Here is a 26,108-nt window from a genome sequence, read left to right on the forward strand (position 1 = left end):
AACAACGGGGATAAACATTAAGGTGTAAATAACGTTCATTTGCACTGAACGCATCTTAAACGAGTTATATGTATGCGCATTTCAAAGGTCGAGGAATTATTAACTAGCAGGTCGTGAAAAATATGTAAATTTCCCAATAATCATCAAAACATGTTTAAAACGTCCAACGAAGTAAGCTCTGGGTATTTATTCATGGCTATCGCAATCAAAAAGAATCTTTCACAGTATCCCATGCCCCCAAATAATGGTACCAGCTACTAAGGCCACTTAAAAGCTTTCACGTTTGGGCGTTTGTATCGACAACAGTTGAAGTATATCATCGAGATAGTTGCCAACATCTAAAACCTCGTATTTTTCGATGAACTCTAAGGGTAAGGTTTTGTCCGATCAGCATTTTGTTACACACTTTAAATTCAACTTTGTACTTTGTATAATTCAGAACTGAAGATGACAGAACTGTCGAAACATGTCAGTTTTAAAAAGTACCGTTCGTTTTCTAGTTTGGTAGCGCCAACAGATCAACCCGTGGCTGTTCATATTCTTAAGCAGCAAGATCAATAACGAATTTAAAAAAATTGTGTGCAGAATGAGTAGCCGGTCAGCTCTTAGTCTTGGTGTCAAAACGCCAAATACCCTCTCACGACCCGGAGAATATTATTGTCTCTGTGAAATAATGTAACCTAAAACGTTTCACCGCAATTCGATGACCATATGAAAATGAGACCTTCTTCAAAAATTTTCAAGCTCTCTTTCATCCGAAACCAACAACAACATTGATATAACAAAAGGATAAATATTTGGGTTTATGTTTTAGGGATTATGAAAGAAAAAACGAATTTAAGATTTCAAGGCAATCTTTGACAATAAAATTGGCTCCCCGACATTTTGTCTTTGATGATTAAAAAACTGCATGAACAAGTTCAAAGTCTCTAATAACTGGCAGTTAATAACACGCACTGACATAATCTGATCTTAATCCAGGTGATATATTTCTCTTCGATATTTCAATACCATCTACTACAATGCAATCACTTTTGACGTTAGGCTTTCACAAAGGTGCGACCAGAATATTACAACTCGATCCATTTGACATGAAGCTGAATGCAATCTTAGTATTACCGCTGAACGAATTGTTTACTGTGTTTGTCTCAGTATAGCTGTGTATGGCCCTGTATTCGACTTGTTTAGCTGTGTGTATGTCTGTATAGCTGTGTATAGCTCTGCATAGCTGTGTATAGCCCTGTATAACCGTGTAAAGCTGTGTATATCTCTGTATAGCTGTGTATAGCGCTGTATAACTCTTCATAGCTGTGTATAGCCTTATATGGCCCTGTATAGCTGTGCAAAGCTCTGTGTAGCTGTGTATAGCTCTGTATGATTGTTTATAGCTCTGTATAGCTGTGTATAGTTGTATCTAGTCTTCTTTTGCACTGTATGTGTAGGAAATTATAAGTGAAGTATAGGACATTTTATGTATGTAAAGTATAGGACATAATATGTATTGAGTGTAAGATTCAAACGTGCGTGACCGGTCACGTAAGTGCGTTACTCTCGATTTAAATTTTAACCTTAATCTTCATGTGACTCTTTTGATAACGCCTTTAAGTTCTAGTTTTTCAGTGTATTATATATTCAGTGTTGGCTTTCGTCACGGCAAGATCATGTTTTCAAATCATCGTTTATTTTACTCGACCCGTTCACATCAATAGGAGGAAATATTTGTAAGTCGCTAGTCTTTTTTTTTTGTTTTCATTTCGTTTGTCAATTTTCTTAGATCTATTATAATTTATAGTCGTAATTTTTCCTTTTAGTCGAACCATCATTTCACCTTTTCATCGATTACATCAATTACATCATTTACATCATTTTTACCTTCGTCTTCAACGTAATCGGATGCGTTCAATTTACTCGATTGATTGTGAATGTGGAATAAAGTTTAAACTCATCTCTTGGACGGAGTCTACATTGAGGACATAATAATTCCCCATACATGACATACTTATATTACAATAAAGTAAAGTATCACCGCTGACCCAACTTGATAGCCTGCATAATAACCGTATTAATTTGTAAACAATGATCTATGTATAATTTTGCATTGTCCTAGATATTTGTGAGTGAAAAAGGACGTAAATATTTCCGCATACTCTAAATATCTTTGTAATTGGATGAATATATATGTGATTAGCTCCAAACTGATACGAAACAATGCTATGCATATATTCATCATAGCCTTAAATATTTCATTTACAGCAAATATTTGTTGTTATATGATATTGTCCTATTGTTATATAGCACCCCACACATGCTTGTATATACTTCACTTAAAATGAGATCACGTGACTGAAAACAATCTATTAATGGCGCTTTACGGTACAGTCTGTGTTTAGAAACAGAAAGTCCACGCTTACTACTTTATCACTTTCCAGTCTAGGTGAAAGTCACCGTCGGCTCGAGAGAAGGCATTCGTCATCTTTTCTTTAAAACAAATTTCTTTGAAAGTGAAGCAAAATTCTTAGACCCTTGTAGTCAGCTTCATACAATTTGTACCAAGAACAGATATGCCGAAGTCATCCTCGAAAGTGTTTGGGACACTTATATTGACGATCTCTCTCATTTCACTGCAAGGGACTTCTTCACATCTTCAGCAGGGTATTAGAAACATTCGAAAGCTTTTGGAAGCAGATTCAGATGAAAATCAACAACAGGTCAGCCTAGTAGAGCTGCGTTAACAGTAAAGCCTATATTCGCGCAATTTCAATAGACCTCAAAATATTCTTGTATACAGGAAGATATGAGGGATGAAAAGTAGAACGAATTACGGTAACCAAGTGGTATTCAGCGATCGTGTAGCCCTACTAAATGAATATGCTTAGTAATGCTCAGCTTATATTAAATTTAATCCATATTTCCATTTCGAAAGTAAAACATCACGGAGTATTTCCTTTTTCCTTTATTGTCTTATGTTGTTAATCTGTGGGGTCAATTGCCAATATAGAAGTTCGATCCTGCCTTTTTACGTTAACCTTGCACTGGGTGACTGACTTGCACTGAGTAACACGATCACCTGGTACATAATTTTGGACTGACAAGTTGTCACGAAATTAATGGAACAACAGATTTCCTGTATTTCAAAAATCCTGAATATTCATGAATATGTATTGATGTAATGCAGCATAAGGATCTCGTACCAGATAAAATATGAAATCCCTCAACATAACACGCTCAAAATCTATTTTGGAGTTGAGCTAATTGGCTGAAACCATTCTCATCAGTCACAGGAGGATGAGTCATGCAATTATCTGCTCAGTAGTTCTCATATTGAAGTTCTGCAGAGGAGGATATTAGCAAACAGGTTGATTGATCAGTAGTTAATTAAAGAAAGATGACATCATCTCGTACCAGCATCAGACAAAGAAAAAATCTTGTCCGGCACAAGGAGTTGAAATGCAATGGTAGTCTGGTAACCATTGTGTTGGATAAATTCTAGTGACTATTGGCCAAACTCACCAAGGATTTCTTTATACCTCAGTGCTTTGTACCTCGGTGGTAGACCATTTGATCACAAAAGCAGAAGTTTCAATCCTTATTGGGGCTAGGCTTTTGGTTTCTACTTTATCCCTGATACTAGTAGAGCAAACAAGAACATTTTATTTATTTATTATAACAACTTTATTTAAATAATAACATATAACATATTATTATTAAAAAAGGGTTGTAGAAGGGAGGAACTTAATCCTCGTCGTAAATCATACCCCAGAACATCTATTCAACATCACAGAGCTCAAAATGACCATATTGATTCTTTATAAATGGTTATGTCTTGCTATGGTGCTGTAGCTGACTTAAAACTCTATTACAGCAAAAAGGTGTATTATTTATTTCATGGTTTTTCAAAAGCTCTCTATTACCAACTTACTGACTATTTTTATTGGTTCCTCCTTTACTGACAGCATTGTTCTTCTGTGCGTGGCATAAATAATTCATACCGCTGCCAGTTTGTCAAGTCGCATCCAAGTTGTAATGAAGGATCTATACCCTACATGCAGATTGTTTACTGTTGGTTTTCAAGTAAAGTTTGTCCTCTTGCCTACTGTTTACTTGTGAGTACTTTTACTTTTGCAGCACTACTGTAAATTATTATAACATTATCAGGGCATTGGCTAGCTCTCAGGAAAAATTTAGTCTCAAAGCTGTAACTGGTCGGCATGTGCTATTATCTAAAATAATTTTGAAAGACAAAATAATTATTTAGTGTATATTGCAATTTTTATAACTTCTTTTTACTAGGGTATATGGCTGGTGTTTCTATTCATCACCCTTGGACTGACAGCAGATGACTAGTGAGTTGGAAAACTACTCTCTTTAGGTTGTGTTATGTTGACCATTTCACATCCAGCAGTCAGACCAAGACAAAATTTCTCTCTAAGATATCAATACCAAGCAGACATTTGAGTAATGAGAATAAAGAAAAATATCAATTTTTAATGGGATTACCATAGATTTGTCATTTAATTCTCAGAACTTCAATTATAAGCAATGTTTGACAGATGGTAAGGAGAATTACTAAGTAGATCTTGGGAGTGAAAGGGTAAATTGTAGTGAAACCACAGTGGTCTTGAACTTGGTTGTAAGTTTGACATGGTGGTTGGGTTTCTGGTGTTGATGACTTTCTGTGAAGAATTACATAAAAATTTGTTTTACAATATGCTTTTCACATTCATATCTTTGTAATTATATTCATATCCTTGTCTGATGTTTAGTTGGAAGATGTGTTCAATCAGGAGATATCCTTCAATGATTTTTATGGATAAACTTTTTTTCTTTGAATAAACTTAATTTTGGGAAATTCATTGTACATGGACTGTTTCCCTTGCAGCCTCTGTCCATCTTTAACAGTGATTTCTAGAACTTTAGGAATCAGCCAGAACATTGCCGTATCCTTTACTCAACCTTCATCTTTATCTCTCTCAAAATTAATCAGGCTTAAGCACGTAAGCCTGCATATACCACAGTATTAGTCAGAGTAGTATAAATGTACTGGTTGGAATTCTACCTGGTAGTTAAGGTTTGAAAAGCTGGCAGATTTAAAATGGTGAAAAACAGTTCAAGTTCTCAATGTGTTTCTCAATTTTGTTCTCAATGTGTTTGCCTGATCGTCACTTTGGGCCTCTCTCTCTTCAACTCTCAAATGATAGAAATCTCAAACTCATTATCGAAAGTGAAGTAGTTCTATGGAGGCTTTTTCTATCTTTTTTGGGGTTAAAGCTAGTAAATAGCTTCTTTTAAACTACTTTTTACATGTCCAAAGGACTGGGAGAAGCCCAACCACTGGAGTTCACAATGAGTTTCCTTAACAAAGTTACACACTCCAGGGAGTTACATTCCTTGCTTTTGGCAATGGTGCTCCTGACATCTTTAGTTCTCTGGCAGGTTTCACTCAGAACAGAGATCAAAGTGGAGTACAGCTTGTGATACAAGCCCTCTTTGGTAAGCTGCACAAAATCTTTAGCACAAATCCAACCCAAGGATGACCCTTGATTTGAATAACCTTAGGTTATAGTTTGCGTCTAATTATGTGCTTCTTGTCTTGTAATTATGAAACATCTTATGAAAGTTTGTGTTGAAGTTTAAATGGATCTCTGGTCAACTTGATTTTGATCTAATAGACAGTTTTATACCTTTGTCCAGGCTGCACTACCAATGTCTTTACACAAGGAAAAAGCAAATTGAACAAGTTTTAGATGATATTAAAATCTGAATTAATTTTAAACTGCAGCATATGCAGTGTACCATCGATTGTTTTGCTCAACAGCAAAAGGATGCAAGAATCTACAGCTGTATTTTAAAGTAATGTAATAGTACATGCTTATGGTGCAGGTTTAATCCAGATACTGTTTTATCCAATCAAGTATATTCAGTTGATATGGACTGTCCCAAAAAAGAAAAAAAAAATTAGTCCCTTGGCGATAGTTGAAAAAGTTAAATCTTTGAACAATATGAGTGAAGTCATGGGTAGAGTTAAAAGTATTCTTTTAAACCACAAGATGAGAGTTTTCTTTTAAAGCTCAATCAAATGTAAGTAAATCAGATCTGAAAGGAGACACTGAATTACATATCTGTAACTTTTTCTATTGATCTTATTTGTTCAGGTGCTGGTATTTTTGTAACAACAGTGGTTGTTGGGGTAATATCATTTATCTCAAATGACCTTACCCTGACAAACCGTCCTTTTACCAGGGACGTATTATTCTACTTGGGTGCTGTGTCATGGGCTTTTATTACCTTGTACAGGCAAAAAATTACAATGGCAGTGGCAATAGGTAAAATATTATTAACTTAAAGATATGGTGAAAGCTCCAAGATAAGTATTATTAATAACTGAACATGAAATAATGATCATGTCATTTTTACTGCTTGTTTTATTGTCTTACAAAGTTTTTTAAACTTTAAATTTGTTTTATCAAAGGTGAAAACCTTTTAAGTTAAAAAGAAATTGCTCTAAATTTTCTAACCAAATTTAGGGAAAATACTGATGTAAGCTGTATACTCAAGAAGTAGGATTTTTGTTGTGGTGGGATTTTTCAAGACTGTTGTACCTCAGGCATTGTAGTTCCTGTTGTTTTCATTTATTCTTTGTTGCCAATGGCTAATGGTTATTTCACCATCTTAAAGAAACTCTTGAACTAACAGCAATCTAACCCAGTTTATCTACCTCTGCATCAGTTAAAAAAGAAAAACATTACATTTAATTTTGGAAATGCAAAGGAGTTATTCTGTGATACTGCCTAATGATAATGAGTCATTGAAAACCCATTTGTAATATGTTCACTCTCAACATCTAATTGTTAATTCACCCCTCTGGCAGCGTAAAATGGTTATGAGAATATAGTTTTAGAATGACCAAATAAAAACCTCCACCAGACAAGTTTGAGTATTCTCACCACCAGTTTGCTGAAAACTGTATTGATATCATGGGGAGAAGTTACTTGTTAATCACTTCTAGGAGTATAAGAGCTCAAAGAGACTTACTCTAGCTTCACTCATTTGTAATCTCTCCCTTATTAAAAAGGTTTCATAGCGCTTTATGTTGTGTACATCGCTGTGGTTATTATTGCACGCTACATCTACCAGGGGTGGAAAAGGAAGGCAGTGCAAGTGGAAATACAACCTGATTCAAAGATAGGTTTGTTTTCAACCTTTTTATCACCCATGGGAGTACAGTCACATTTTAAATAATATACATTATAAGACTGATTACATAAATGTTAAATAAATACCACATATTTATTTGTATGCGCCTTGTCTACTTTGCAAACACACCCCAAAAATTGTGGACATATTGATTTAAATTGAAAATTTCCATTTTAATGAACAGCATCCAGAGGAGAATTATTTGACACAAGCAACTCAGCAGGAGCAAGAAGACAATTGGATACTGTGGGAGATGCTAATGAACACTCCAGCTGGGCTTCAAGTGTTAATTCACAAAAAAATTATGTCCCCCGCAGAAACATTTCTCTTACGCCTCATAGTATGATCTCAGGTACTGTTACAGTGATAAAGTTACATGCAGCTCAGCCTCACAATAAAATTACCATTAGTTGTGGGTAACAAGCAAAATTTGACATGCCTAATGGAAGTATTTTATGTCAATTCAGTTGTGGTATCCAATCCATTGGCAGTAGGAAATAGGATGTGAAGCAATTAAGCCAGAGCCTATTGTGGTTTTGTAGCATGAAGCAACCAGAACTATAATTGCTACTTCCCAGGGATGGGGTTATCATTCAAGTCAGGCTCAGGTCATCCACCTTCCCCCTCCCACTAACATGTCATAAGGTTCCCCTGACAGTCTTTTTGGGCAACTGTTACAGTTTATACTTCTTGTGTGGAGAGAAGCTCTGAGAGTGAAGTGTCTTGCCCAAGAACACAGTGCACAGTGGTGCAGCATGAAATCTTCCATATATACATAGGTTGAATTTCATAATTTCTGAAGCAAGTGTATGGCTGGGTCACACAATATCTGCCGTAAGGACATCAAAGAAGACTTTTCTGCACTCAAATATCAAACTTGTACTTTCCTCTTTTTATAGGTGCCCTGATTTCTTCTGAGAATACCCTCATAGCTCCAGCATTTCAAAACGCCCCAGCCCTTACCAGGCAGTATTCATCCGATTCAGGTAATTGTATAGCAAGTGTTTATTTGTTTTAAGCACTTGGTTAGCTTCCCCTCACCCTTTAATGCCTGGGAAAGCCATATGTCACGAGATGCCGTTACATGCTCAATATTTTATCTTCTTTCTGAAATGTTCACAACTAAAAGATCATTAAAATGCATAAAATCATAGCCCTCTTCATTGTAAGACTTGGTTTACCACTCCTGTAACCTTTGGAACTTTTTGTCTTTTTACGGTTTTGTCAAGGTAATATCTTATAACAATCAATGCTCTGAGAGCTTCTGAGGTTAAGCTATAGTTTAGTGGTATACCCTATATGTACGAGGCAAACGAAAAATTTCAACGTTTTTTATTTTTCACTTAAGGCACTTCTCAGTCTTTCCGTTTCCTCCTTCAAAACTGCTGGTGTCATTTATTGCATACCTCTGAAAATACCTTCAAAATGATATATTATACGTGGTCTAATTGTTCATCGTTCACATTTGAGAAAAATTTGGCATTTCCCACGGGCAGTGAAGGGGTTAAAGTTCATACACTGGTCAACTGCACTTCCCTAACTTACCAGATGCTCAAGATAATAAACAGCATGAGGCAAAGAGATTGAATCATGGTCCACTAATGTTAATAATTTTCTCCTTCAGAGGAAGATTTCCCTCTTTTGGGAGGTAAACGGAAAATTAGTGCTTGGAGAAAATTTCTCTTTGGCCTGGAACCAATTGACCGTGAAGAATGGAACAGGAGTAACTTTTTCAAGAAATGCTTTATGGTTTGTAAGGTAAGAAATTTTTATCTGTAATGCTGTAACTGAGATTAAAATTTGACTCAATTTTTGGTATGGTCTCAAATGAGCATATAAAAAGCAAGAAATGGACAACCCTCCCTCTAACATATTATCATACGAATTCCCTGGGCAAGCACTTATTTATTCAGTAAGATATTTTCTCGATGATTGCAGGCTCCAGCAGTATTTTGTTTGAATCTTACCATACCAGTGGTGGATTATGATGAAGAGGAGCATAATTGGAATAAATGGCTGAATGTTTTACATTGCTTAACAATGCCTGTGTTTGGTGTCGTGGCTACAAATAGTAAGGATTTCTTATCTCACGATGTTGTCTCACGACAAGATTACTTATGAACTCGATGTTTCTCACTGCATAACTTCCCGTTAATGAGCAGCTATAACATCCTGGGGGAATTTTTCATCATGTGGCTCTCTGCCACCCCTCCCGACTTGTGAATTGAGGAAATTATTAAGAGATGTATTGTCCCCACTGAACAGGTTTCTTCCACAAGATACAGACCCCTAGCTAAGAAAAAGACTAAACCTTAAAAAAAAAACAAAGAAAAACTAGCGAGCAAAACAATTCCGTCATGTTAAACTCTCTCTTTGAAAAAAATGGTAATTTTTTTCTTTTAAACAGAAGCTATTTTACAGGATGAACAGGGCTTACGGGGAAACATTTTTTTAACACGGTGAAATTTTAATATTTAGAGATCTTTCGCGTAACGAAAACTGGAGGGTTATTTTATTAATAAACATGCACTGATGAGATTTTTTTTAAGATTATAGTCATATGATTGGTGGAAAACTTCCTGCCTGGGCCCTGGCTCTCTGCGCTGGACTGGTTCTAGCTTTGATTGTTGCTATGACAACAAAGAGTGAAAAGAGGCCTCGGGGCCATTCGGTAAGAACTTTTAAATGTTACTCAGGAAGGTATTTTTAGAGACATCTGCAAGTTAAGAAAAATCACATTTTTAAAGTTGTATAGTTCAGGACTTTTTATTGATAAAGATCAAAAGTTTGGCAAGATTTCTTTATGACCCATACTTTATTACGCATGCAGTTATTTGATAAAAGCAAAAAAACAGTGAAAACAATGGCTTACCTCCGAGAGTAATGCTTTGTTTTAGAACAACACGGAGTCATACGGAAATCTTTCCGAATTTTTCATTAAACAATGTGTTGGAAGGATTTCCACTCTTGATCGCTGTTTTGCACTTCGCCGACAGATGTTTTTAATCAAGCATTTTTTGTTTATTTAAGATAAAGCATTTTTTTGTTTGCGTAAGATATCAGGGGCTGTCAAGATTAGTTCATATAGGTGAGTTAGATTAAGAAAGCAGCAGTAGGGAATCCGAGATCAGGTTGAAAGGACTTTGCTTTATTCGAAAAGTGTGTTTTCTGCCTTTGTGCAAGGACTGGTATAATATCGCGTCTTCAGCGGGATGACGTCTTCCAGAATTGTGATTATATCAACACTGTACGTATTCTAAAAAGCTTTTTTGTCGCTTCTGGTTTTGTTATAACCGATATAGGCGATCCTCTCGTGTATTTTTTGCTTTCAGTTGACTAGCAAGCGCGTGTGCAAGGGAAAACTCGTTGAATAAACTAGTTATAAAAATTGGTAGACCCTGAGGACTTTTTTTTTCCTGGTGAATCTTTAAAATCAGTAGTAGTACCCAAACCCGTGGTGCGAAACAGTCGCATCCTAATCATCACTCCTGATCGGTAGATTCTGGCAAAACGTTAATAAATCAGTTTCAGTCTTCTCAGGTATAGATACAGCAATATGAGATTTAAAATTGATCACTTACTAGTCTTATTACGTTATCGAATTTCTCATCAGTTGTTTGCCTATCTGGCGTTTGTGGTTTCCGTGGTTTGGATTTACATCACAGCAAATGAGATTGTCAACCTTCTCAAGGTATAGAAGACCTCTTGTTGTCAGTTATGCTTTGCGAATTTTGGGCGCCCTATTTGACACCCCGATGTAAATCTTATGGGGCATTTTCTTTAGACTTGCGACTTTGATTTTGTTTCCATTCTTTGATCTGAAGATGTTCGGTATCGTGCTTGGTTTAAGTGATGCAATTCTTGGCCTTACTTTTCTTGCATGGGGAAACAGTTTAGGTGGTAAGTTTGGACTCTTCCCTTGTTCTTATCAGTTCCTGTTTGCTGAAATCAGTTTAGGAAATCATTTTACCTGCATACATACATACAGTTTTATATAAACTCGAAATTTAGTCTATCAGCAATGTCCTTGTGTCTTTCACATGTATGAATTACTAATTACCACAGAATTAAAAGAGAACGTCCTCTTCAAAAAAAATTAGAACAAACAAACAAATAAGGAATACAGAAATAAAGTGACATGATCTTTTTTCTAGATATCGAAAGTTCTACCAATAATACATGTTGATTAAATACTAAGTAGTAACCCTTGCGTTTTATTTTGTTACATTATTCTCATTTCATCCTCGCAGATTTAATATCAAATACCGCCATGGCAAAGCAGGGATTTGGTCAAATGGCTGTATCAGCCTGCTTCGCAGGTCCTTTGTTAAGTATCCTTTCTGTGATGAGTGTGAATCGTTGTCAGTGTGTTGCTCTAGACGCGCAAACGCTTTGCGAGCTTGGGAAATTTTGTCAATGTTAGATTTTAATGAGTTCTTCACCCATCAAAGAATTATGAACCTGCAAAGATACCACTACAGAAGCACTAGAAGCGTTGGTGGTAAAAAGCGACCCTTGTATATTTTATGATTCGCTTACGCGTGAATGAAACGAACTCAACAGCTCCTCATTCTTACGACATGTGTAGTGGATTCAAAAGTTTCTTAGTGAGTTGGCAACAGCGCATGCGGCTTTGGTATCCTACTAGACGCATTGGGACTCCTTCCCTGTGAAAACTTGTTCCTTGTCTACGGATTCAGTGCATTTGCGCTCACATTAATGAAATGGTATAGTCTCATCGGGAAAATTTGAAGCAACATTGTAATACGTTTGAATATAAATGTTTCCTGATCATTTATTTAGATATGTTACTAGGTATTGGTATACCATGTACTTACGTCACTGTAACAGATAGTCAACATCTGATACATGTAAGTACTTACTTTACTACTCCAATAACTTTAAGTGTCGGCCAGTAGTTACGACATTCTGCATCATCGGTGTAACATTGCTCTCGTGCAAACCGTTTTACAAACCTCACTTTTCCCCAATTTTTCTCCATTATGTCATTTTTTATAGTTACATCACCAAGATAACCAATACATAATCTCAGCTGCATTTCTAGCTGCCAGTCTCAGCTCGTCTGCCATCTGTATTCCTTTAATGGGATTCAGAGTGCCCCGGATGTATGGCGCGTATCTTTTAACACTGTACCTGGCCTATTTAGCAGTATCCGTGGCAACAGCTGTTCAACATGCTCATCATCAGTGACGGCAGATTATCATATTTCTTAGAGTGACAATTTAGGTGATTTTTTCTAATCGTACCACTGAAGATATTTTTGTATTCGAATTAAGGGCTCGGTAAAGTTTGGTTAATGAATTCTGTCTGACAGGAAAGTTTTTTTATCTAGGATAAACGCTTAAGTTTTTTGTCAAACGAGGAAATGACATATCATGATGGTAAAACCTCAAGGAACTATCTTGGAACTTCTGAAGTGGGCCATGTAAGTTAACGTTTAGGTTCTTCAAGTATTACAGTAAAGTATTTGTCAAAAAAAAAATATCTCGCGTCTAGAAAACTAAACATTTCACTAAATTTGTGTCGGACGGCAGCCTTCAGACTTGTCGTAGGACAAAAGGAATCGTTTTCATTCACTTGCTGATTTTTTAATTCAAATGCTTTTACGTTTTAGGATCCAGAATCATAAAATTATTCAATCATTATTTAGGTTGTAATGAATTTTTAGAACTTTTTTTACCAAAAGGTAATGTAAATACGGGTATTTAAAATGGCAGGTGCAAAATTATATCAGTGAATCACTAATAAATGTCAAAAGAAAAGAAGAATAGGTAGGTATGTTAACTACAGAAATGAGCACAGCTTTAGTGATCTCTTCGTGATCACCCAAGTGAGGTGGTCAGAGTAATATGGTAAATGAGTGTAGTTTTTTTTTTTACAAATAATAGTTGTTAAAATGTCGAGATGATAAGCTTAAAGTCAGAATTTTTAATATGTACTGGAGAATTCAGAGGTCTCCAAATAAATTTTTATCAGTTTTTGACGAAATGTATATTTTAGTGATGATGTCTAAATGTAAGGAAAAATTTGAGTTGACTTATTAAGGGTGAACGAATTCAGAGAAAAATGTTATTAAACAAATTATAATATTGATTAAATAACGTTCTTGAAGAAGATTTCGTCTCAAAGAAAAACCGTCCTCCCTCCCACCATAGCAATGGTCAACGATATTCATGACAAAAGGAAGACGAGCAAATGTCAAAACGTCACAGTTTAAAACAAAGGTTCATCAAAAGATTGACATTCTTATCGATTAGTGAACCTCCAGTCTTCTCTTTTTAACAAACTATGATGCCAAATTTGGTTCATCAGAGGGAATGTCAGGTGAAGCACGTTTGGCGTTAGTTATAAGGAACAACAGTTACCCCTGTCATTTTTTTCCTGCCGCCTGCTGCCCCGCCCTTCTCCGCCCGTCACCACTGCCCGGTAGCTTTTCACAGATGTAGTTTAGTCTATGAACCAACTGTCGCAACTAGGGAAATTATGTTAGAGATTTCTCAAAGGTTCCAGAGATTCCCTAGCGTTTGTTTTGTTGTAGCTTACTCTCAAGCATTCTGTTAGTGAAAGAGAGCGAGCGTGCAAGACGTTCAGGAGGGGGTCTGGCACTAGAAATGATTGTTTCTGAATTGAAATCCTGTGGACCCACCGCGTGCTTACATCACTCGCTGGCCCGAAACATATTGGCTCGTGCCGCAGCGCAAATTAGAGCCAGCTTGCAGGCGTGCAGTTGCTTGATAGAGCAAGGCTCATTAAAGCGTGGAAAGAAGGACGATGATAATTGCGTTACGCTACACTCCCTGTATTCAGTTTCCTCGCTTTATCTCACATCGATTTACCGGTCCCTCTGATTACTGAAACCCTAGAATTACGTTAAATAGTTTTGCCAATCTTTGCCATTGAAAATATCCTGCTTTGTCTGTTTAGTCGAAAAATAGAGGGGTGAAAACTTTCTTCTTTAACTTCAGTCATATTTTTCATTTTATTATTATTTTTTATCACTCATCATTTTCTTTTTCATTTCTTCGATATTTAATGTTATAGGCTCCAAACGAATGATGAGGTGGCTGAAAGACAACCTTTCTACTGACATCTGTAACAAACACATTCAAACCTGTCATCAACAGCCACCGAACGAAAGATATCAACCTCGAGCTTTGGCAAGTGAAAACCTTGGGGGGGGGGGGGGGGCGGGGGGGCGGGCGGTAGCTCATCATAAGAGCCGGTGTAACAAATGGTAATATTAGGGATGAAAATAGATCCTAAAAGAGTTTTGGTCGTCAAATGAATTGAGATCTTTCGTTCTCTACTATGTATCTACCGAGTTTAAATCCACATTCATTCTTCATCTATTTATCGGCTCAATAATTTCGAGTTTCGTTGATCTCAGGAGTATGAAGTCACAGTTCTCTAGTCCGCACGTTTACAACAACTTAGCTTGTAATTACTTTGTTTCCGTACTCACAATCGAGTTCTCTCATCTCAGAAAGAGAACATTAGATCGCGAAATCAGGTGATAAGAGGTCGAATCCTCGTAGAACACTCATTTTTTCTCTTTTTCCAACGCCATACGTCACGTTATACAGTGGTGTTGCGAGACAGCTGGTGTTTGAAAAGAAACCCCTGACGATACCGATTGCCTTACAGAGTTGAGATTTTCCTTGGGGCTAAGCAGTCGCGATGGAAGAGAACAATCCATTTACGTTAATACCGTGTGTGCCTGCCAGTCATAGCCACAGCACCAGAGGACGATGAAATCACTCAACTAAATCCAGTTCGTAAAATCATTGCATACAGTTGAGCCATTTCTAAGCAGGGACAACCCAGTTTTAGATGGATGGAGATCTGCTGACAGCGGAAGAATGGATCAAGAATATGGACGAGCTAAGCCGCAAATTGTTGAAAACACTTTTCGGCGCGCACGACGGTAGTGCTGAAGGAGCGCATTGACATCTGACATCCTAGCAAACAACAGCACTTCTGCTGCCGTGAGAGTTTACACAAACCGTAGGTAAAATTCGAAGGCATGGTTAATCGACATAGCCGAATCAGATGATCCTCATAGGAGATTTGTAGCTAAAACGGATGACTTGGGAATTGATAAGTAATTTGGAAAGACGCTTTGCGGTGTCAATCAAAATCTAGCGAAACATAAACCACAACAATGGGTTTCTTATTGATCCTTAATAATCTTGACCTACATCTTTTATTGAAGATGATCTCTTTTTCATGCTGATTCTATCCGTCTTTCTAAAACGTTTGGAACGTTTGAAAAACAAGTCTCTGGCGAACTCGTAAAGTTTTAAATCGAGTGAGTTCAAAGCTTTTATCTGACTTAACATAGAGCTGTTGAATTTGGGTGTCTTAGTCCCGGCGGTTGTCTCGCTTAGGTTGAACTGCGTAAACGGATCTTGGAATTTTAATCCAAATGTTTTCTCGAACAAGTATTGACTTTCCTCTTGATACTCTGTTAAGCCAAAGAATGCCATTTCCCGCAAATTACGCATGGCACTTTCTAACATAACTTTTCCTCGTTTTTCTGTTGAAATTCCTGTTGTGTTGTAACAATTCACCCGTCGTAAATCGGCCAGCATTCGTGTTTGACGATTGAAAGCAAGATTCCACGGGCAGCCTACAAATTCTTCGAACGTAATATCACTCAGGTTTTCCCTCTCGAAACACGGGGGAAGTTCTTCTTTGGTTGGGGATCGCCCATTACATCGAAGGGTTGCCCCTCTCCACATATCACCTTTTCTCAAGACGAAGTAAAATTCACTTACGAATCTCGAAACTGGTTCCCTTAAGATCGTTATATAGATAAACTTCCTCAACTTATTGCGGCCTTCGCGTTTGTTCATATATTTTGGAACACACTCTTTGTGCTCGGTCCAATCTGCGTGGAGTCCACACGGCCAGCCCAAATGAAATCGAGAAAACAACCAAATGCGGGTAGAACCTGGTCGAAAACAATGGCATACTCGCGACCATCCTTTCTTTGGCAAACGGCGTGACTCCTTTGTACAAGCACATGGCCTTTCTATATCTAAGTCTTTGATGAGGTGATTACCAAAAATGGTTCCTCCAGTTTTCTGAATATGCAAGAAAACCATAACATCATTTCCTCGCATGTCAAATTTGTGTTCGCGCCACCCGGTTTTGCTCGGGTTTGTCCTGTTTAAAATGGCGACAGTGTTGCGACGAATAGGAACGACGGTGCTTCGCAGCATGACCCCCTTGAAAGTCAAAAACATCAAGGTCGTAAAGGAAACAAAAAGAACCGCCACGAAAATGTATTTTAAATTACAACCCAAACAGCTCAGAGACATCGTTATGAAACAAAGCTTGGTTTGAGTTTATAGTATCGAGTATTTACCACCGGAAAATCTCGATTTCTAAGCCCTGTCCGGTACAGGCCTGTCGACAATTCGCTACTAGCGACAGCAGTTTGTCGACGAACAGTCGAAATATCAGACAGCAATTAGCATGATTTCTCTCATACTTGTAGTCACGCTAAAATTGAAAGACGACATTTGAAACCTGTCAACGTTCCCACAGGATGCAAATGTCGATAAAAGCAACCAATGGTATTAATTATTTTGTCTTTGTCTGGAATGCCCTCCGGCTGACTTCACCTCGTGCTGTCAAAAAAACAAAACAAAAATATTTTGACTTTGTAGAAGTTCGTAAGTTCAATCTCGGCAGACTACCTGCTTCTAAGAGCATTGGCAGTTGATTTGTAGAAACAAGCATTTGTCAAGACTTATCAAATACGGTCTTAAATGCGAGTTTCTTCTTGGGCATCCTTCTTGTTGCTTTTTCTGAAAGTCTTTAATCTTCGTTTATAGGATAATCTACAATAAGTAACATACCAGCTTGCAAACCTTCCCCCCATCTTTTTAAGGCGCTTGGAAGCCCTCCATTAAATTTTTACGCGTCAAACGACTCAGTTGTGGTAACCTTGAATCCACTCTCATATAGAGAATATGCATACTGATGCCAGGGAGGAAAGGGCTAACTGTAAATACGATCCGACATGACTCCTCTAATCCCTGTGCGGAGTCAAGGTTCGTATAGGCGCGAGTAACGAGGGGTGAACAAGAGAAAGAGAACTAGAGAACTATCAACGAGCTGTAGGGCTCCTCCTTGGTGAAAGTTTATCAACATTCGAGGAGAGGCGTGAAGGCTGTGAACATTCAGCCCCATTCATTTAGTCTTGGGTACGCGAGACATCCCTCGCCCTCGAGACAACTTAACCCAGCGTCGTAACACCTCGTTACAGCTTTCCCCACACCCGTCTGTCTCGTGCCGGCTGGGAGGTTACATATTGGGCAAAATTTGGGCCGGGCAGCGAGCCAAAGAGTATTTTATGAGAAAAAGCTGTCCTGCCTGAACGGGTCCTACCCAACCCAACGCCGCAAGAAAACATAGCCTCCCGAGTTGTCTGCACCACCGAGAAAACAAAACACACCAACAAAACAAACAAACAAACAACCACACAAATAAAACAACAAAAGCAACAAAAAAGGGACTGGTGCAAACAGCTTAAAAAAAGCATTGCACCAAAGCTACAATATTGCACAAGTTATCTTTTTAATTCCTCAGTGATTCGTAATAGTGATATCCAATATAAATACTGCAAACATCGTATTTCCTTATAACGAGTTCCTATTCTAAAAAAGTTCACAATTCTTTAAATCTCAAATTCGCTTCGTATTAAGATCGCTAAGTTCAGTAGCGATGTATGAAGATGAGCGTGTCCATGGCAACAAAAGTCTCACGTTTTCACTTTTAGCGTTCTACATAACGACAATAAACTCACGGTGGAACATTCCGTGTACCTCACACTCACACGGTGACTTTCTGTATTGCTATGATTCAAAGATGGCAACTAAAACATTCTCAAGGATATCTGCCAGCAGACAAAATGCAAGCAAACTTGACGTTTGACTCGAACACAGAGCAAGTAGCACGAAGCAATCACACGATACACGAGGACAGAAATGCTTTAAAAGAGAGGCGAAGCTAACGCCACCATGGCTCGTTGCAATGTTTGACTTTTTTCATTTATTTTTTTTTTGGTATAATTTATTTATACTAATGTAGGACATCTCGTCACAAAGTCACTTATATTTTCCACCACGTCCACCACTGTCTCGACGACCACCTGCGCGTCCACTAGATCCAGACCCTGCACTTGCAGCGCCACCACCCGTCCCAAATCCTCCTCGGTTATTCGCACGAGACCCTCCACTTCCTCCACGGCCAGCTTGTCCACCACCACCACTTGCACCCCCGCGGGAGTTTCCACGGGCCCCACCGCCAGAACTACCGCGTGGACGGTTCGCTCCACCGCCGCCGCCACCACCACCACGCCCAACTGATCCGCTCGGTTTCTTTTCTTCAATGTTGATTTCGTGGCTACCGATTTTGATTGGCTAAAATAAACGAAAAGAGGTGTATATTACATATTTCTTTAGTAACATATCAGTTTACAAAGAACTCGAATAGTCCATTGCAATTGAGACGTTACATCAAAACCAAACTAATCCCAACAGCGGAAAGTACCTCTGTCTAGAGCGGGGTCTGGGGCGACTTTCAATCTTGTATCTGATTGAATAATGGAGCAAGTTTTTACAGAAACTATGGTGCTGTGCCGGTGGTAGGGGGATAAAATAAGATAGTTTGGTTTTGTAAACTGAGTTGATAATGTTAATAATCATATTAACTACGGTGTTATACAAGGATTTCCTAAGAAAAGCCGCACTAACACACGTGAAAAATATCGTTTTATTACGTGTGTTTGATATCGCTGAGAACGAAAATCGATAACTGGAAAATTTGCCACAGGCCGATTTTGCCCGTGTATCTGAAAGATTTCTTTTGTCGGTAAGGACCAAGTCAATAACTGAAAATTTTGTATATTGAAAACTACGGCCATTGTTTGTTTTTGTAGTGTTTCAACGCATTTTTTCATCTTGAGCCTTAGCACCAACGCACTTTACAATTTTTATTCAGCGATCATTAATCCTTTTATTTTCATTCATTGATAAAGTCGACTTTTTTTGTTATTAAAAGGCTATTGTGTTTATGTACATGGTACATGGTTGCTTGTAGATATGAAATTTCTTTTCTCGTGTTCAACTCGTCATCTCACTCGTGAGCTATCGAGTTCAACACTCGAAGAGAAATTCCATACCTATGCGTGCCCATGTATAATTCTCTATTTGGCAACCTTCAAGAGTTTCTACAGCAGACATTTAGAGCGTTAGCCCTTCGTTTAAGCGAACTCTTTATGGTGGCCAATTTACATTATCAAATCAGCTGATAAAACCAAATTGTCTTGTATCCGTCGGATGAGATGATTACTTATTAAGTTTTCTACACGGAGATTTTAAAAGCAAAGCCATTCTTCTCCCCCCTCCCCTCCCCCCTCGATTACTTTCGACCACTAACTTCAATCGAATTTGACAGACGAGGTGGCAAGAAGAGGTCTGGATTTATGTCTTTAACATTGAGAATCATAAAAATAAAAATTTCAATCAATTTGTTGTTCAAAATAATGATGACGATGATGATGATGATGATGATAAAGTTAGAAGATGATGGGAAGGTCTGGCCAAAGGTTGGACGATAGGAGAGTGGAAAGTCCCCATGCGAGAGAGACCACCCTAAATATTAAACATTCAAATACAATCCTCTCTAGTCTTATCAAAAGATTTCAAGATTTAAAAAACCTAAAGAAATTGTTTAAGCATGACCTTTATAGTTGTACCTGTTCACATTGATACTTACTCTGTTGATTAAAATTTGTTCCACTGGTTCAGAGCTGTTAAAAATCACAAATCCAAAGTTCTACAAATATAACACACAAGAAAACTTATTAGGACTGTTGGAAATAGTTTAAGTGAATCTTTGATTATTCTGGCTTCAATGATACCAAACAACCCAACAAATAAACAAACACAACAGAAGAAAACCACAGCCTACGTGTTACCGTACCCTCCCCCGATTGTGAAACGGAAGCCTCGCCTTTGTTTCTCCTTGGCGGGGGGAGGGTACAGCTTCATGTAAGCTAAAAAAACCATGGCCAACAGTAGCAGAAAAAATAATCTGTAGTAAGCTTAAAACGTGTATATTAATGAGGCGAGTACCTTAGGATTTAGCCTGATTTCCAATATGGTTCCATACTCTGGAAGAGAAAGATAGTGTGAAAAATAAATATACATGAATATATTATAATGCAAGGAGGGTCACAAACATCCAAGCATCTGACAGAATAAACAAGGATTAATGCAGGACTCAGATTTCCTGCCCCAAACTCAAGAAGAATGTTTTGAAACATCCCTCATTTGACATGGATGCATAAAATTTGCAGCTTTACTGCTCTACATAGGACCTAGCAGAATGCAGCAGGCTTGTTTCATATGATCCTAATATAAGGCCTAGCTTGTAAAAAAAAACTCTCTAAATGGCTGTCACTAATGCATCTGAATGCAAAAAAAGGAACTACCTTGGTTTCAAATCCTAAACTTTAAAATTTCCTATGTCATGCAATTGACATCTTTGTTTGTCTTACATCTTTCTTTCTGCACAAAGTAGAGTACAAATAGTGCGCAAATAGACTACAAATATCCTGTGATATTGTATGGTTATTTGGACAGTTGGTTATTTTATACTGTAAAAAAACTTGTTTAACCAGTTGGCTATGCATGCTAAGCTTTTCTATCCACTTTGCTTTTCCTGCCCTAAGAGAAATGAACAGAAAGACTAAGCAGAAAAATAAGCAGTTGGATAATACCACTGGTATTAGACATTTTGGTGTGTAGTATCGCTGAGTATTTTTACTCGTTGTTTGTATTGTGATTTTCCCTACAGGCTTGTCAAAATAAGGCACAATTTGCAAAAAATACTCAAAACTTCTAATAACACTACTTCTAATCAAAGAGGACATATGTATGTATGTATGTATGTATGTATGTATGTATGTATGTATGTATGTATGTATGTATGTATGTATGTATGTATGTATGTATGTATGTATGTATGTATGTATGTATGTATGTATGTATGTATGTATGTATGTATGTATGTATGTATGTATGTATGTATGTATGTATGTATGTATGTATGTATGTATGTATGTATGTATGTATGTATGTATGTATGTATGTATGTATGTATGTATGTATGTATGTATGTATGTATGTATGTATGTATGTATGTATGTATATATATATATATATTTTTATTTGTCCACATGTGTACTCACTAGAAAACACATTGCGCACTTCTTCATCCTTGACCCCTGCTGGCAAGTTTCCAATAAACACTTGATGATTATCTGGAGCATTGCGAGCCGTCAGCCTTGCATCTCTAGTGTTCATTCCCCCACGAGCATCCTTAGATGAGCGGGCAGGAGTAGGCTGGGGCCTTGGTGGTGGCTGTAAGACAGGCTGAGGAAGAGGCTGAAAAAAAAAAAAAGGAATAATAAATTAACATGATGCAGTAGATACTTTCATGCCTGAAAATATTTAAGCACAACACAATTCAGACTAATGATTTGACAGAAAAACATGTCCTTCGCATACCACAACATGTGTTGCCAATAGATTTCATCCTAAGATTTAGAGATACTGCTGCCATCAAGTTGGATGTACAAACACTTACTAACCTCTCCTCTCAATGTTGATTGCCATTTTTTCCCCAATATTGCTTTTTTTTAATGTTCTTTACTTATCCATCTATTAATTTTCATCTGGTGCAATTTTATTGTTACCAACATTAAGAAGAGGGTTGTTTGTCCAACTGAAGAACATACACTTATGTACTGAATTTCTGTGAAAGTTGTTGCTTGATGCAGGCAGTATCCTCTAGTTGGTAGTTTCTTAGTTCCCCTTTTGCAAAATATCAAAATTGAGTGGAGGAATTGAACAGCAATGACCAGCACTTGCTGCTGGTTATGTTATCATTTTCAAGCTACCTGTTGAGCCTGACGCACTGGGCGTGAGTTTGTGGATGGAGCTGAGCTAGACTGAGCTGGTGGTGTGCGAGATGCTGCAAGAGCTGCCCAGGTCTTCGGCTTCTCTGGCACTGCAATCAAACCACAAGATAAAAAAAAAAAAATCATATCCAATGTTATGAATGCCTGCATAGAATTATTGACATAAAAATAAAAATGTTTCTCCTTAACTACCATATGTAATCAATAAGGAACTTCACTGACCATTTCCAATCATACACCACCACCCCCCCCCCAACAAAAAAAAAAGATAACAAGAATAGGCAACTTATCAGTCTGACAGTGTCAACTTGATAAAGCACCAAATTCTCTTTACTGTCTCAAGAAGTCACAAAAAAGAGAGAAAGAAGGGTTACAAATCAGATCTTTGAATTTAAAGGAGTACATGAAAGTTATCAATGAACTCAGTTTCATTGCAATTTTACATTTCCATTCAAATTAGTTCAGAGAATTCAATGTTAAATCAAGATAACACTGTCTTGTAGACAAATTTGTCTTTTCTCGTCACCTGTTTGTAGGTTAATGTAGAAACATTGTAAGAAGGAGTTAAATTTTAATCAGTTTGGGGAGTTTACTTATTAAGGCAACAGTAAAACATGTACCTGACTCAGCTGGTTCACCAGAAATATCCTCTAAAGGTGCCTCTGTTTCAGACCCTTGCCCCTCAAGCTCCTCCTCCTCCTCTTCAGCCTCTTCTGGCTCTTCATCATAAGGGGCATCATTAAGATGTCCATCAGCAGACAGAGGCTCCTTCTCCTCCAAGGGCTGAATACCTGGTGTCTCTTTCACTGGCTCAAGGTGAGGAATCTGAAAAGAGCACAACATTAAAGAACTTTGGGCAGCCAGGATATTGCTTTTATAAGTGAAAGCTTTAACCCTTTCAATCCTAGGAGTTATCAGAAAGGAATTTCTTCTTCTAGTATCCATATTTGTTCAAGAAAAAAGGTTGTGAGAAGTAAGAAAAATATCAACAAAGTAGTTTTGTTTTATTCAAAACTATATTCTCAGAGCTAAAATTGCAATAAATGAATTGCAGAGAATGCTCAAAATTGATGTTTACATCTTATGGGAGAATGGGTAAAGAGCTGGGAGTAACAGACTTCTTGGGCCTGAATCCTTAAGGTACCAGGTGATTCTGGAAATAACACAACTTTGCTAGGAAGACCTCCCCACCAATAATCAAATTTTACAATCTGCTCTGTGGCTGTTACTGATCAATCATGACAAAAAATGTAACTATCCATCTACCTGGGGCTGTTTGTCAATGACAACTTCTTGCAGTTCTGAGGATTCTTCATCACCCACATTATCATTTAGCAATGGATCTTGGTTCAGTAACCCTCCAGGACTGAACAAATAAAAAGAGAGAAAATTAATGACAATCAAAATTTCCTTATCTTAAATGTGCCTAATTCAAAGTCATATAATAACATACCAACCCCTGTCAGGTCAAGTGTAATGGGACAGATGCAAAGTACATACAGCTGTATGTGCGTGTATAAACAAGAAAGGAAAACATGCTATTCACATTTATGAACTACTGTGTGGACTGATAGTAAAGCTAAATCATTATTATCTAAAAGATTCTTTACATATATTACATTCTTTTCAAATATAACAGAGTGTCTTTCAGTCAAGCACACAGAGGCTAGGATGTACATTATTGTATGAATCATGGTCTGAGAATATCTAACTCCAAGAATCAAATATATTTCAAAGATCAACATTGCCTTTTTCAAAGCTCAAGCTCTTTGTATGTTTTCATTTCCATGTTTAACATAAAACATTTTATAACCAAGACAATGATTACCCATTGGTTTGTCCCTGGTCTGTGTAATGCAAGTTGTCATTGGCCTTGTCCTGTGGCACATCCTGCTCCTGGTTAGGTTGGCTGTAGCTGTTGACATTGTTGCTCACTTGCCCTGGTTGAGGAACATCTTCTTCCCCCTCCGAATCTTCAAGAAAAACCATCAGTAGTAACTAACACTTCATTTATTCAAGCTTCTTAGAAAGCCATCACTTAAAACATTTAATACTCAACACTGCAATTATTTTGGTCATAATGGCCAGTAGAAAAAAATCTGGCTATTAAAATTTCAGAGACACTGGTAAATGGTTGCTTAAGACTTAAAAAAGTGAAACAATTGATATACTTCTTCTTACCAACAGTACCATCAGCTGGCTCATCACTTGTCTCCTCAGAAAACACCTCATCTTGATAGCGGAATATGTCATTATGGACATAATACTTTCTTGGTCCCTGGTCAAACAAAATTAACTTATGTTTGTGAGTGATATGTATAAATGGACAATAACCTTGATTTTACCCAAAAAATTCCCAGAGAGATATTTATTCATAGGTATTATCTGTTTCAAAAAGTAAATTGTTTACTTAGCTAGACAAATATATTGATTTTTTTTAAATGTTCTGTCAGATGATTCTACATAAAGTAAAACTGAATAGGTTGAAAAATCCTCAGCGGTAAGTACAGTAGAACCTGCACTAAACCCTTTAACCTGTAAGAGTGACTAACATCTAACCATAACCTTTTTTACAAAATCTTATTTCTCCTCACAACAACACCCCTCAATCAAACATTAAGGTCATGAGAATAAAGGAGATGATCACCAACTAAAGAAGCCCTTGATTTTTTAACAAATTCTCCTTGGTCAGAACCCTTGGAAATGTCTAGGGAGTAGTATGGAGAATACGCATACTGATGTTAGGGAGGAAAGAGTTAAGTGATCATCCACAAGGAATGGTGGGATGACTGCCTCATACAGGTTGACTGCTTAACCCTTTAGCTCCCAGATCAAATTTGTTATTCTCCTTATTGTCAACTATACAATTATTATGATGTTAGTGCAGAGAATTTAGTATTGGATCAACTAACTGTCCCCAAATTGATATTTTTCTTTATTCTTATCACTTATCAGGTTGATATTTTACTTAAATTAAGTGGAAAAATAGAAAAGTGATTGCTTCATACAGGGCAACTGCTTAACACACTGCTCCTGAATACAGGTTTGACTGTACTTACCTCGCCAGGAGCCAAAACAAAGGTCTGCATAAATCTTCTCATGGGCTGACCATGATTGGACAGTTCACCTGACACCTGCCACAGATCAAACAACAAATAATACAGTATAAGTGCTCTCCAAGAAATTGGATTCACAGATATACATGTACAGATAGTACATGCTTGAGAACATCACCTCAGTCAGTAGAGATTTCACTCAATGAAAATTTTTACATTTCCTTTCCATGACTACAAGAGACTGATAGAAATTTGTAGTTTCTGTGATTTTAAACACTTCTCTACTACACTACTGCATGTAACTTACAACCTACATCTGAACGTTTTAAAGAATTAATCAACTTCTTACAACTTAGGTAAAGAAATGCCCCCCAAAAAATGAATCACTGAGATACAAAATATATCTCTTAACAAGCAGACAAGTATAGTCTATTTAGCAGTTCCTACTAAAACTAAAAGGCATGCAGGGCATGAAATTAATTTTTTTTCTGATAGCCACTTGGCTCCTAAATTCTTCAAAGTGGTAGCCAAGTGAAAAAAAGTTGGTCGCCATTTTCAAAGACAAACAAAACCTTCTTTTAAGCCATCAGCATTCTAGATAGACCCTCCAAAATTAAGTTTGGGAAAAGATCTTTAACGTGCTACAAAGTGGACACTACAATGGACAATATACAACTTTGTAGCTCACTTAATTCCAAGATGGCGTCTAGTTATCAATCGAGATGCATCTGTTGCGTTTTGGAAACAAACTTAACGAGGAAGTTTGCAACGGATTTATCTTTGCAAATCTTTTTAATTCAATATATCTCTTGGTAAGGTTATGATGAAACATTCTAGTC

General features: G+C 37.3%; 3 protein-coding genes across 4 annotated transcripts in view; 1 reads left to right on the forward strand and 2 right to left on the reverse strand.

The window, feature by feature from the left end:
* The first annotated feature begins 1,139 nt into the window (after positions 1–1,139).
* On the forward strand, positions 1,140–13,323 carry LOC113664520 (mitochondrial sodium/calcium exchanger protein). Of its 2 annotated transcripts, none has more exons than XM_089191574.1 (18): positions 1,140–1,721; positions 2,430–2,708; positions 3,954–4,103; positions 4,291–4,343; positions 4,880–4,937; positions 5,376–5,490; positions 6,153–6,323; positions 7,073–7,186; positions 7,379–7,546; positions 8,094–8,180; positions 8,819–8,952; positions 9,133–9,265; positions 9,744–9,865; positions 10,808–10,885; positions 11,019–11,094; positions 11,445–11,525; positions 11,998–12,065; positions 12,214–13,323. In XM_089191574.1, exons 2-18 carry the CDS (start codon positions 2,562–2,564, stop codon positions 12,403–12,405), a joined length of 1,947 nt encoding a protein of 648 aa, XP_089047700.1. In that variant the 5' UTR covers positions 1,140–1,721; positions 2,430–2,561; the 3' UTR covers positions 12,406–13,323. The 2 variants fall into 2 exon arrangements, with proteins under 2 accessions (XP_089047700.1, XP_089047701.1); XM_089191575.1 differs by having other exon boundaries at positions 2,629–2,708.
* Positions 13,324–14,162: 839 nt separating this feature from the next.
* On the reverse strand, positions 14,163–17,235 carry LOC113687164 (heparan-sulfate 6-O-sulfotransferase 1-B). The gene is made up of 2 exons (XM_089191576.1): positions 17,082–17,235; positions 14,163–16,850 (listed from the first exon to the last, which is right to left on the reverse strand). The coding sequence occupies exon 2, from the start codon at positions 16,536–16,538 to the stop codon at positions 15,396–15,398; it is 1,143 nt and encodes a 380-aa protein (XP_089047702.1). The 5' UTR covers positions 16,539–16,850; positions 17,082–17,235; the 3' UTR covers positions 14,163–15,395.
* Positions 17,236–17,785: 550 nt separating this feature from the next.
* The window catches only part of LOC113664423 (ras GTPase-activating protein-binding protein 2), a 12,855-nt gene continuing 4,532 nt past the window's right edge, over positions 17,786–26,108 (reverse strand). Inside the window, exons 5-14 of the mRNA XM_027180027.2 lie at positions 25,273–25,347; positions 24,395–24,491; positions 24,042–24,186; positions 23,480–23,579; positions 22,834–23,038; positions 22,193–22,302; positions 21,482–21,677; positions 20,364–20,401; positions 20,005–20,064; positions 17,786–18,647 (exon numbers count right to left, since the gene is read on the reverse strand). Of these exons, the coding sequence (XP_027035828.2) occupies positions 18,333–18,647; positions 20,005–20,064; positions 20,364–20,401; positions 21,482–21,677; positions 22,193–22,302; positions 22,834–23,038; positions 23,480–23,579; positions 24,042–24,186; positions 24,395–24,491; positions 25,273–25,347 (1,341 nt within the window). The 3' untranslated portion in view covers positions 17,786–18,332. The remainder of the gene's footprint in view (positions 18,648–20,004; positions 20,065–20,363; positions 20,402–21,481; positions 21,678–22,192; positions 22,303–22,833; positions 23,039–23,479; positions 23,580–24,041; positions 24,187–24,394; positions 24,492–25,272; positions 25,348–26,108) is intronic.

This window comes from Pocillopora damicornis, chromosome 13 (genome assembly GCF_964200805.1).
Source record: "Pocillopora damicornis chromosome 13, jaPocDami1.2, whole genome shotgun sequence".
NCBI lineage: Eukaryota > Metazoa > Cnidaria > Anthozoa > Scleractinia > Pocilloporidae > Pocillopora > Pocillopora damicornis.

What these genes read in the sequence shown, in the direction of transcription:
- LOC113664520 (XM_089191574.1), top strand. Translation starts at nt 2,562, where the DNA reads ATGCCGAAGTCATCCTCGAAAGTGTTTGGGACACTTATATTGACGATC. An exon ending in ATGGGGAAACAGTTTAGGTG is followed by an intron (nt 11,095 to 11,444) that starts GTAAGTTTGGAC and finishes TCATCCTCGCAG; the next exon opens with ATTTAATATCAAATACCGCC. An exon ending in ATAGTCAACATCTGATACAT is followed by an intron (nt 12,066 to 12,213) that starts GTAAGTACTTAC and finishes CATTTTTTATAG; the next exon opens with TTACATCACCAAGATAACCA.
- LOC113687164 (XM_089191576.1), bottom strand. Translation starts at nt 16,538, where the DNA reads ATGTCTCTGAGCTGTTTGGGTTGTAATTTAAAATACATTTTCGTGGCG.